At 38.5% G+C, this 13,292-nt stretch overlaps 1 protein-coding gene and 1 pseudogene across 1 annotated transcript; both read left to right on the forward strand.

Annotated features, from left to right (window-relative positions):
• Positions 1 to 911: 911 nt before the first annotated feature.
• On the forward strand, positions 912 to 6,459 carry LOC129895222 (uncharacterized; annotated as a pseudogene).
• On the forward strand, positions 6,247 to 7,429 carry LOC129895220 (embryo-specific protein ATS3B-like). Its single transcript, XM_055970902.1, has 3 exons — positions 6,247 to 6,614; positions 6,683 to 6,793; positions 6,894 to 7,429. Exons 1-3 carry the CDS (start codon positions 6,462 to 6,464, stop codon positions 7,227 to 7,229), a joined length of 600 nt encoding a protein of 199 aa, XP_055826877.1. The 5' UTR covers positions 6,247 to 6,461; the 3' UTR covers positions 7,230 to 7,429.
• The last annotated feature ends 5,863 nt before the right edge of the window (positions 7,430 to 13,292 follow it).

Below are 13,292 nucleotides of genomic sequence, written 5' to 3' on the forward strand. Positions count from 1 at the left end.
GCTCCCGTTTCAACAACTTATGTTGGAGATTTGGACAAATGGCTTTCTGAGGCTATTATTTAAATTTTGCTCCCGCCCGCCATCACAATTGCCTAAATTTTATGTTTAGATAGAAACAATTATTGTATCCAAATACTCGTAAAGGCAAAAATTAATCTACTAGAGTAATGTGAGGAGAATCTAAAGAGTGGCCTAAGAAAATATCATTTTGGTGCAAATAATCCAATCTATCCGATGTGTCCCAAAATTTCCTATTTTACATGATACATCAAGAACAAAGTACTTGTGTGAGTAATTTTTAATAAATAATTATTAATTTTAGCAATATTTTTTATATAGCAATTCTATAATAAATTTGTTATGTATTAAAAATAAATTATGCATGCAATATAAATATTTTAAAAATATATTATGCTTATTTAGTAAGAAATTGACACAATATATTATCGATGTATTAAAGTGTGTGATAAATGTATTATTCATGAATAAAATTTGTATTATATGTGCTTTATAAATTGTTCTATCTAATATGCATTAAAACTGTATTATAAATGTCCAACGAAAAAAAATATTATTTTTATAAATAATAAATATTTTCTTATTATAACACACACATATATGTAAGTTTCCCATTGAATGAAGTACTAGAGACAACGATCTAGATCCATCTGTATTTGTTGGTTAAATTTGCCTTCTAAGATACTTTTACGCTTAAAGCACATCCCTACAGGTAGGTCTAATTGGTTGAGTGGATATGTGATTGCAATATCAAAAATACTTTTTAGGTTCAACGTTAAACAACAACAATAACAATATATTCAGTAAAATTCTACTACGTAAAGTTTAAAGAATCTAAAGTGTACGCATGATCATAAAGATAGAAAGAATGTTATCGAAAAACTAGTGACTCAAATGCATCAAACCCAAGTACTAAGTTGAACGTTTAACCTTCACTAAAAATTTATCCAATTTTATCTTCTTCTATGATCCATCCATTGAATCAATCTAATACTCTTGATGTTCTTGAAGATCCTTATCGTTACTCTTATTCAAGAGATTATGCAAAAGAGTTTATTTTGAATAAAGTAATAGGAGTATCTTTTAAGATATCAAAAGTTAAATTGGAGGACAAGAAGATACAATTATTTTGTTTTGACTCAAAAAGGAAACGAAACAGAAAAGACGAGAAATATTGGGTAAGAGAGAGGTCAAAATAGAATTACCAGTCAAAATTCTTCAGCGCCCTGAAAATGCGATTTCTGATCCGAGTTTTCCGATCAATGATCAGATCAGCAGACAATCGCTTGGATAAGGGTTAGAAAATGCTTCTGGCGGTCTTATTTTCCAACTCGGAGGGCAACATTCTCGTCGAACGGTAACACACTGCTTTCTTTCCCTAAATGATTACTTGAGAATTTCCTGTTTCAATCGATGCTTTATCTTTCAGATTTCTTTATTGCTTATGCTATCTGTTTTATAAGATCCGATGATATGTGTTTAGTCACTAGTTTTTTTTGGGGGGTGGGTGGGGGGTGCGGGGTGGGGCTGTGTTCTGTCTTATTGGAAATCATTCTGGAAAAGCCCCAATATTTTTGTCCTCGAGCTACATTTAATTGTATTCTTATATTTGTAATTCTCGCTGATTGACGTTAATTACATAGCTGCAATTCATTAAATTTGATCCTTCTTCATATCACGTATTACCCCGAGTTCCTATATATATATTTTTTTTAATAGTAGTGTCCGAAGCAGCTTGTACACACCTCGTTTGATCCCGGATATCTGCCATCAGCAACAGGTATCAGGTAACTGCTGGGATTTAAACTTGAGACCTTATAGTTCTCAATCTACTACATTGACCACTAGGTCATACTATTGGGTGCATTACCCTGAGTTCCTCTTAGCACACCACTAGTGGAGGAAAAAAAAAGGAAAGAAAGAATGAAGAGAATAAAGAAAGAGGAAAATAAGTCTTCTGTAGTCAATCTTCTCTCTCTCTCTCTCTCTGTGAAGTCGATCTCCTCCAAGTTCTAGAATTTTTATGACTCGAGGGGTGACATTTGATCAACACCAACTACTAGTCTACTAAAGTGCAGCTCAATTATAAGCTAGTTGAGTTGTGGTTGGTTATAGAAATTCTCAAAATCCATTTTGACTTGTAACATCCAACACTCCACAATTTAGACTTCAACTTAGATTCTCTTCATTTTCTACCAACTACAATAAGTCCCAGTAAACACTGGAACTAATAAATGGACTTACTGGTATTGTCTATTAGAATCATTTCAGACAAATTTGTTAATGTAATTTTTGGTATACTCTATGCGCTTTAAACACCTTCGATTTTCATGGTATACTACCTACTGATTCATTATGGAGGTCTTCATATGGCATGACCAGACCAATTTTAGGAACCTTTTATCATTATCTCAAGTGTGCTACTTGTCCTTCTATTGGCGGTGATCATTTGAATACTCTGTAATTTTCTATAACCGTCATCCATCTTATAGTCACATCCTATGCTCATCTTGTGTATGGCCCAATATTCGTTCTCATATAAAATCACTGGTCTTACGGCCATTTTAAAACGTTAGCCAGCACTTTGATGTTTATCCTCCTATTTCATAATACTAATACTAATACTAATATACATTCTCTAAACAAATAATAAAAAAAACTAATGGAGCGCTCGTCTATTTCGACTATCCTTTATTGACTCTTATGTATTAAATATTCATCTATTGTGTCATTTTCCTGAAATTAAGTGAGCCTAAAAATTTGAAACATTAGATCATGGACTAAAATCTGAAGACTTCCATTATCTTATTTCAATTTGTATCGCACCAGGAGTTAATGACATCAATATAGATATGGGCCAATGCCTTTTCTTCTTAGTTCTCTATGGATATATCCCAATATGATAGATATTCTATTGTTCCTTCAATCAAAGTTGCTCCAGCGGAAAAGGGGCTTTTATTTTCGTACAGAAAGCATTTTTTTTAGTTTTTCTTTTCCAGGCAGGAATGACCTGTTTTAATCTTTGCACTTGCAGTTTTAATGGAGTACCAGCAGAGGAGCGTCTGCATTGGAGGTCTTTCCTAGTTAAGCTGGGTGCGGAGAATCTTGAAGGGATTAAGAATGAAGAACTCCTAGTGGCCTGCCACAAGTATGTAAATTTGTTTTTGTGGTTACTTGGACAAACATTCCTGACTAATGGTAATAACATAAATAAACAAAAACAACTGTTAATGGGAGAGGTGAGAAGGGAGGTGACACTGAGAGGAACTTTGTGTTGATGGGCAAGATTGGTCGCTTCCAAGTTTCCCCGTTTGTATTGTTTGGGATGGAATTTATATCCATTGGCTGCTTGCTTCTGGAAAGCACTCTCGTGTTAGCTGAACTTTAATAAAAGATTCCTGTAGTAAAGGGTGGTTTGCTAATAATTAGGATTGCTTTTATCTGTAGTCTTTTCACAAACTTTTCATCTGCAGGTCTGTTTACATTGATACACAGTACTTGGAGATGTCAGCATCTATGTTGTAGGAAAGGATGAGTATGATAAACTTGCATGTAAGGGTATCACATAAACTTTGTCATTAACTTTTATGTTTAAATGAAAAAATAAAGTTTTCTTGATGCATGGTACAATTTTTTTAGGCCTCATTAGCAATTAATTTATGTTGAAAAAACACTGCAAATTGTGTTGTCTTCGTCTCATGTGTATAAGCTTTATTAAGATATGTTGTTTATGCCCTCTTCATGTAGCTTAAAGCATGCTTTTGGTAATTAATTTAGGCGGTTGAGTTGAAGAAGGCAAACCAGTTCTGACCTTAATTATGTGAATGCCAATGCCTTTGCAAACTTTAAAGTTAATGAATGTTCCAAATTAAGATGATTTCATGATTTGAGATGTTGCGATTTAGTCTTCAAGTAAATCAACCTTTCTTTTGTGTGCATTAAAAGTAATATCTCTAAATATAGGTCAACTTACTAAGTACCTAAAGGTGTATTTAGCGGTTAATGAAAAGGGATTAATACTGTCTAAGACTAGGGTTCAAATTTAGCCGAGTCAAAATTAGGCAGTTTGTTTTCTTCTGCCCGAGTCTTGGCAGGCAGATTTTTCTAAGTAGTAGGTTTCAGGTGGAATAGTCGAGGTTTGGACACGTTGCCCGGATATCGCCGTGATAAAAGATAAACTCAACCTACTAAATAGTTTTATCCTAATAGTTTTCCTACCACTGTTTTGACTTTGTCAAAATTATTGGAGTTATTCTTCAAGATCTATTCTAGAAGAGCATGTATAATTAAATATAAATGATTGAGTTTTCTGCAATTAAAACGTAATGTGCAGCTTACCTTTAGGTTGGGTACCTAATTGCATTATGGTGTTCATTCCATGAAAAAAGAGATTTCTATGTGAAGCTTATTTGATGTCCTTCGATATTTTTGGTGGATGACATAATTGAGCTGATTTTTCTTATACTTGAGGTGTTTTATTCTCTAGAGGGGGAAGGCAACCACTAATGCTACCATATTAGCTTAGATGACATATCCCTTTGTAGCTTCCATTTTGGGAACCACAAAAACTACATGTCTGGCAATGTTGTTGTGGAAACCTCCATCAGTGGTTTATGCTGTCGTTCTTAAAGTTTTGTGGTTCTTGTACTGCGGGGATTTTCTGTAAACAGAGAGAGTAGCTTTTCCATACGTTGGGATGTTTGTTCTACACTTGTATGTAGCATCATCAAACTTGTCTTTCCATTCCTTTTTATAGGCTAATTGGCTTTATTTGCAGTGTCTGAAGCAATCTTTGTTATAACATCTGCTATCAAGGATGTATGTGGAAAACCTCCAATGGAGAGACTTTTCCTGGATAAGTATGGAAAGATTTGCTTGTGCCTGGATGAAATTGTGTGGACGGTAAGCTAAAATGTCTCTGTGAACATAAATAATTTCACATGCTTGAAACTCTCATCTTCTCAAGTACTATCGTGTGATTCTAGTTGGAGAAGCATACAGTGGTTACGGAACTCTTAAAGCTGATAATTTGCTGCATGTTCCTATATTCAGTTTGTTGTTGTCTGGCTAATGATATTATTTCGCTTTTGTATTTTGAAGGGGTTACTGGAAAACATTGACAAAGATAGAATCAAGAGACTTGTTAGGTTGAAACCACCAACAGAATTCTGATGAAGATTTTTCCCAGTCTCTTGTTTATGCAAAGCTCCAGGAACTCAAACTGCACTCTGTACGTCAAGCATAGTTTTAATGCATGTTTTGTATCTTCCTTTCGCTTTTGGGTTGTCTGTTAGTGATTTTATTTGCAGGTTTTGTCACTTTAATTTTGGTTTATTTCGCTTGGCCAGATAAGAAAAATAATTCCTGATACTGCTTTCTAAATATAGAGGACCATACTATTGAAAAGTGAAGGGATGAATGGATTCCTTTTCCTTCTCTACATTCTTTGACTTGTTTGAGTTGGTTCTTTTGGGGATTGTATCTTTATATTGCCCTCTCAATTGAACGGAATGGATTTGGACCTCTGAATTTGTGTGTTCATTAATGGTCTTTTAACTATGTAACTTCTCTTTCTTAAACTTGGTAATTTTTGCCTTGACTTGTGTGTCAATGTTCAGTAATGAACCACTGTAGGTGCCTACTACTTCCCTCTCTCGCCAGCCTCCCCTAATAAAACCAAATCCAACTCCAAAAGGCAATGGAAGAACACAAATATGTGATTTTTTTCAGGTAAGACTACTAGTTGGAGTTTGTTGGATTCACCACCATTGACCCAACGACTCAAGAAATGCAAAGATTTTACCTAAATTCTTCCATCTGGCTCGTATTACACAAAATAGATCACAAGGAATGGAAGCCACAACAATAACCTAGCTTATTCTGATATTTTTAATACATCATCAAATTTTCGTCCAATCAGAAATTTCTGAAGGAACATGCTTGAAGTCTAAACCAAGAAGCAAAGTCAAAAAGGGGGAATTGTGTATTTAATTTCAATAGAAATAATCGACTCAAGGAACCGCAGCTTCAGCTACCAACCAAACCATCCCTATCACATTTTAGAACACATCCAATAATAATTTATTGAATTGACTAGAATGCCCATATACTTGCTCACTAAGATACATAGCGCCTCGAATAAGCCAATACTGAGTCTAGACAGTACAGTCACGGTTCGCAACGTAAACTTTATATAAAATCAGAAATATCATTTTGCACACCCATATTTATGCCTTATTCGTGATGTTTATTCTCAGAGGTGCTAAAATTAAATTTACTGACAAATCTGTTTTACCTGCTATCAGAGGCGGAAGGACGAATATACCCTCTCCTTATTATCCTAACAGTGGTCGCTTACCATTCCAAGTTTCGCCACAAATTAGTAAACGCCGATTTCCAAAAACTGGTTAACAAGTCTACCTAACAGTCACAGAGGGTTCTTGATGTCGCCAGCCATGATCAGCCGGCCGGCGATGCTCTTTCTTCTCATTATCACCGTCGCTTCCATAACCTCCGGTGCCCAAGCATCAAGATCTATCGTGTTCTTGCCCCAGCCTATATCATCCCTCGACATAATCAACACCACTCTGCCCCAGGTACCATTTATTCATCTCTTCTTCTTTTTTTCGTTTGTTTTGAACACCGATTAATCTGAATATTCTAGGGGCAAAATGCACGCTGTTCATTTACGGTAAGCATAAGGACAAGCTGCTCTTCTCCAACTTACACCAGAGACCAAATTAGTCTAGCCTTTGGCGATGCTTATGGAAATCAGGTACAAATACCGATTCTCATATAGCTTTATGCTCCAATTTGTTTAATTTTACGGTTCAATTGTCCAATACGGATCGGAATACCATTTCCCTCCCCCCCAGGTTTACGCACCGCGGCTAGATGACCCAGCAAGCAGGGCTTTTGAGCGGTGTTCGAAGGATACGTATACAGTATACGGTCCATGTACGTATCAGATCTGTTACGTGTACCTGTACAGAAGCGGGTACGATGGGTGGGTACCGTCTGATGTTACCATCTACGGCTACAACTCCAAAGCCGTCACCTTCACCTACAATGTTAACATCCCTAGAGACATTTGGTACGGCCACAATTACTGCCGTTCACGTGCTGTGAAATCTGCAGGAAACTTGGGCTGGAATTTGCTTTCTATCGGTTCCACACTGTTGTATACAATGGCCGGCCTGTTTCGTGGCTAGTTTATGGGCCTTTCGGTTTGTATCTTAATTGGGCCTTTTCTTCCTTGTCGAAAGCCCGCCTAGTCCAGTGGATTTGTGGGTTGGCTTGAACAATCATTCATGTCTTGTAATAAAGTGAATGCTAATGCCACTTAGGTATGATTAGTTGGTTACTTTGGTCTATTACGTTGTTAAAATGCAAGACAAACTGTCGATTTCGATATGCTATCCTTTGGGATGTATTGGAAGAAGTTAGATATCTCAACAAGGGTAATTGATGAAAATATAATTAAATAAAAGCGTGTTTTCCAATAGTTTAAATTTGTAAATGAAAATTTCACACATGGTATAAATTAGGCAGTGGACCTGTGATATGGGATTCACGATTTGGTATAATAGAACTTAAGTAACAAACGACTCAATCATGAGATACACCAATTCTCAGACTTTATTACAAAAATGCATTATTTCCGTGAGACTGAAGTAACAACCGATCTACTTTAGGAGATAATTTTTGTTAGTTCTTTAATTCCTTCTAAACTAATCTTTGTAATCGAAATCCTATGGAAGTCAGATCTCTAGTATTTTCTAGTTGCTTGAAATCCAGTAGAAGTCAGGTTTCTAGTACGTCCTAGTTGAGTTTTGTATTATACTATATATAAGGATGTTAATATATATTAATTATAATAATAACATACCCAGTAAAATTCTTGGTAAGGTACGCAGTCCTTACCACTACCTCATGGAGGTAGATAAACTGTTTTCGAATTTATATTATTAATTAGTATACCAAATTATAAGTGAATGAAACCAAATAATTCTACCTGCGTTACGCCAAACTTTTCCTATGTCCCCAATGTTTTTTTTTTTTTTTCGGGAATAGACCCTACACGAGGCTCCCACCTCTCGTGCGCGCCAGGGGTTAAGCCGCTCACCCCCAAGCTGTATTATACATAAAACAGAAAAAAATACAAGGAGGGGGCATAGACCTAACCTCCAATCCTATGGTGGTTCATAAGCCGGCCATCCTAATAAGGTCAGGCAACTCATTCCCGATACATGCACACGAAAAGAAAACCTAGAAACTATGCACCTAAAGGAGAGGACTCCTCTCGACACAAAGAAACTAGGAAAGCATAAATAAGGGGGGGACACTGTAATTGGGTGCTCAATTCAAGGGAGCAAAATGAAATAGTAAATCATGGAGGCTTTTTAATCCGTTTGGTCTTCCTCCGTCTGAAGCTGGGCAGGCCGACTCTATCTAGCATGTAGTATCCTCGAGTACCAGGAGGTAGCTGCTGGAGGGTGGTGTAGTGGCCTGGAGTGGTAAGAATGTGACTGTGCTTGGAGAGAGCATCCGCAGTGAAGTTTGCCTCCCTGTATACATGCCTGCAAGAAAAGAAAGCAAATAATTTGGAAATAACAACAAGGTCATGAGTTACCTGGTGAAGGCTCCACGGAGATTTCGTTTGATGATTGATCCATTTAGTGAGCAACTCCGAGTCAACTTCTAGGATAACGTGCTGAAAGCCCTTTTGAATGCATCATTTAAGCCCATAAATTGCCGCCTCTAGTTCGGCTTGATTGTTGGTTCCCTCCCCTAACGGTATGGCATAGGCGAAGATGAATTTACCCATGTGATCTCTTAAGATTCCACCCCCCCCAGTTGGCCCCGGATTACCCAATGCACTGCCGTCAGTGTTCAGCTTGACGAAACCTAGTTGTGGCTTAATCCACGAGACTTGGGTGATCTTCATCTCATGAGTACACTTATCTATACAGGAGATGGTGTGGATCCAGTTCGAGGGCCAATGGATATAGGGGTACGCGACTCTAAGGAGATTTGAGATGTCCTTGAAAATTGCAAATTTCACTCTCGCCAAACTAGAACTCTTCCCCCCGTATTTGCTCGCGCACCTATTCTTCCACAAATTCCAACATATAAATATTGGGGTGGAGTGAAGGATAAGTTTGTGAGCTTCTGTGCGGTACTTGCGAAGCCACCAACTCATAACAAGAGGTTTGAGGGGTGTGGCTTCATGCCTTATGCCTAGGGAATCTGAGAAGTAGCGCCAAATATTCCTAGCGAATTGGCCAGTGCTGAAAATGTGCTCTATGGTATCCGGACCTGGAATATGGCAGCAACAACATGGAGTGGAATCATAGCCGAATGCAGTTAGCTTTTCCTCCGTTGGCAGCTTGCCTCTAAAAGCCCTCCACAACAAAAAAGAGCATTTAAAGGGGATGTTTTTGTGCCAAGTGTAATAGTCGGAAAATGTCTTGGTCCGGTGTTCCCTGACAACCTGCCATGCCGAGGAACATGTGAAGTTCCCATTGGTGTTAGGCTTCCAAATGGCCTGATCGGGTGTGTTTCCTTGCATCTGAATTGTGGAAAAAGTAATGAGAGGGACGAGTTGCACTGGTGCCAACTGATTTAGCATATCGATGTTCCATTGCCCATTTATAAGAAAATCAGCCACCCTCGCGTTGCTTGCGTTTCCCAATTCCTGCCTATAGTTGGTTAAGGGGCCGATACCTAGCCAATCGTCCCACCAAAAATAACACGAACCCGAGTGAAGCCTCCATTGAATGTGAGGTTCAGCAATGTGTTTGTTGTGCATCATGTGTTTCCATACAAGCGACTGGCCAGAATGGAATTTTTTTCTGATGGGGTTGGCTCTCTGACAGTATTTGGCTCTTAGGAACTCACCCCACAACGTTGGTTTAGCTCTAAAGATCCACCATTGCTTGAGCTGGAGAGATTTACACACATCTGTAGTTCTCCTCAACCCAATACCTCCTTCGTCATATGGATAACAAAGTTTTTTCCATGAAGCCCAATGGTATTTTTTCTTGTTATCCTTCCACCCCCAGAAAAAATCAGCGGTGACTCTCTCAATCTGTTTGAGAGTAGTACGGGGGGGAGTAATGGCCGAAAGAAGGTGAATGGGGAGCGACTGAAGTACGTATTTCACGAGTGTAGCTCTACCGCCGTAGCTGAGGATTTTGGAGTGCCACCCTCTAATTCTGTTGACAACCTTAGAGACCATGTTCGTGTAGTACATGACTCTTTGCCTGCCAATGTACAGAGGACATCCTAAGTAGGTGATGGGACTATGCTTCTGAGTGAAACCCATAACCTGTTTCACCGTTTCCACATTGTCTTGGAGTGCATTGGGATGCATCATGAAGTGGCTCTTATTTTTGTTTATAAGCTGCCCCGATGTCTTTTCATACAGAGTCAAGGTCTTCATGATAATTTGAAGAATTTCCCTCCTTCCGGAGGAAAAGATGATAACGTCATCCGCAAAACTCAAATGGTTAATTTGTGGGCCTCTTTTCTTCATATAAAAACCATGATAGAAGTGGTAATTATGAAGACTATTCAGCATTCTGGAAAGCACCTCCGCTCCCAAAATGAATAAAGCGGGAGCAAGAGGATCACCCTGTTTGAGCCCTCTGGTGGAATGGAAAAAACCATGTCTAGATCCATTAATAATAACAGAGTACCAATTGTTAGACATGATTCGCCAAATCATATCAATAAAGGTCTCACCGAAGCCCATCCTTCTCAGTACCAGACAAGTATAAGACCAGGAGACTCTATCATATGCTTTGGCCATGTCTAACTTGATAACCACGTTGTCACCAATAACGGACTTTCTGATATCGTGGATAATCTCCTGTGCTAGCATGATATTTTCGGAGATGCTTCTTCCTTTTACAAATCCAGATTGATTGGGAGAAATAAGAACGGGAAGAATCGGTGCAAGCCTGAGGCTAATGAGTTTTGATATGATCTTATTGGTGAAGTTACTGAGACTAATGGGTCTATAGTCAGAGAGTGTGTTGGGGTGATCTACCTTAGGGAGCAAGACCAAACAAGCATGAGAAAAGAATTTAGGCATAGCATACCCTCCGAAGAAAGAAGTAATGACTGCTAGTAGGTCCTCCGAAATAATCTCCCAGCAAGTTTGGAAGAATTTTCCATTCATACCATCTGGACCAGCTGCAGAGTTAGGATTCATGGAGAAGACCACATGTTTCAATTCTTCAATGGTAGGCGTGGCTTGAAGGATTTCATTTTGAGCATCTGTGATTATTCTAGGAATGTAATTCAAGATGTTCTCCGGAATCGGAGATTGATCACCTGTGAATATTTGCTGAAAATGATCGCAAGCTGCTCTAGCAATGTGCTCGTCGCCCTGAATCCAATCCCCTTCTTCGTTAGTAACCTTGTGAATGAAAAGTCGCCTTCTCCTACCACGGATTAAAGCATGGAAATACTTAGTGTTAGCATCTCCATCCTTGAACCAATATAGCTGAGTTTTTTGTTTGAGAATGTTTTCTTCAATTTTAAGAAATCTGATGTATTCGGAGTTGAGAGCATGCAATTGCATCCTATTCTCTTCATTATTGGATACTATCAGATTTTCTTCGGCGATTTTCACTAGTTCTTCATATTCCCTAACCTTGGCAAAAATGTCGCCGAATTCCACTCGCGACCATTTGCTAAGTGTGGAGGAAAGCCTTTTCATTTTTTGGTGAAAGGACCACATTGGGTTCCCTGTCATGGGTCTGTCCCAACAGGACTCTACAGTTTTGAGAAAAGTAAGGTTATCCACCCAACAGTTCAAGAATTTAAAATATTTAATAGTGGAATCCTATCTTTCATTCATTTCTATAAGTAGAGGGTTATGGTCAGAACCAGTAGAGGGGAGATGGGTGACTGAAGTGTGAGGCATAGCGGCTAACCAGTTATCGGACACCATAGCTCTATCGAGTCGCTTCCATATTCTTTTATGCATATCTCGTTGATTACACTAAGTCTAGTCTGAGCCATAATACCCCAAATCTGTTAGGCCACATGCTTCAATAACGCTAATGAATTCAAAGCTTTTGTTCATGTTGTAAGGGATTCCACCTAGTTTCTCATTCGTGGAGGTGATGACATTGAAGTCCCCAACTGTGCACCATGGAAGGTTAGTGGAAGCGTGATGCATAAGTCTATCCCAAAGCGGTCTTCTAAGAGTATCTTTGCATTTTCCATAAACAAATGTCATGAGAAATGCACTTTGATGCTCTACATATTTCATCTCGCAAGTTATCTGTTGGTCGTCAATGTCGATAACTTTACAATCAACATCCTGTGTCCAGAAGATCCAAATCTTACCATTAGGATTGCACACGGACCTATCCATACCAAGGTTGATTCCATAGCTTTGGAGATGAACATTGTTAGAGAAAGGTTCTAGGATGGAGATTATGGACGTTTGGTGGATATGTGTGAGCGACTTAAGTCTATCTATGACGCCTTTGGTATTGATTCCCCTAGCATTACATATAATTGTGCTAATCATTGATGGGATCTAAGGTTACGGAGCCTAGTGTTTGGTCTGTTACTAGGAGCATGAATAGTAGTAATTTTAGGATTGTGGTGAACCCCTGTAGGTGATAATCCTTGCTCACTAGCTAGTTGGTTCATTTCATCGTTCGTGATTTTAGTCGTGATCCTAGAAGGTGCAGCTGTACTATTTGATAGTTCAACAGTCTCTTCTTCATCCTCTAACCCAACCTCACTTTGAAAGTCTTTGTCGTATTCATCCTCCGAGTGTATAACACCATATTCATCATCACTATCAGGAGCTGAGATCTGAGCCTCCTTAAAAGTGCATAGGATGTTGATGGCATTTTCAGGTTGCATAAGAGGAGCTGCTTGAATATTCAAAGGGGTAAGGTTAAGAGGATCTTCACCACCAAAATCTGGGCTTCTAATTGGGGTGGTCTGATCTAGGAGGACATACTTAGAGCAAAAGTTTGAAACCACCTTACCAATTGTATCGTTTTCAACTCTATCAGCAGCAGTGTTTGTAGTGGTAGAGGTTGAAACTTCGTTTTGCTTTTCTAATTTCTTCTTTCTAGCTCTCTTTCTCCTTAGATTTTTAAAGTTACTAGGACTAGTTGAGAATTCTATATCATTAGTGTTGGAAATGTCTTGTTGTTTGGTGATAGAAACTTGCACTTGGTGGGAACAAGGACTAGGCACATGGTCACTTGAGGTTGTGCTGAAACTGTAGCCATTAA

Source organism: Solanum dulcamara, chromosome 7 (genome assembly GCF_947179165.1).
Source record: "Solanum dulcamara chromosome 7, daSolDulc1.2, whole genome shotgun sequence".
Taxonomy (NCBI): Eukaryota; Viridiplantae; Streptophyta; class Magnoliopsida; order Solanales; family Solanaceae; genus Solanum; species Solanum dulcamara.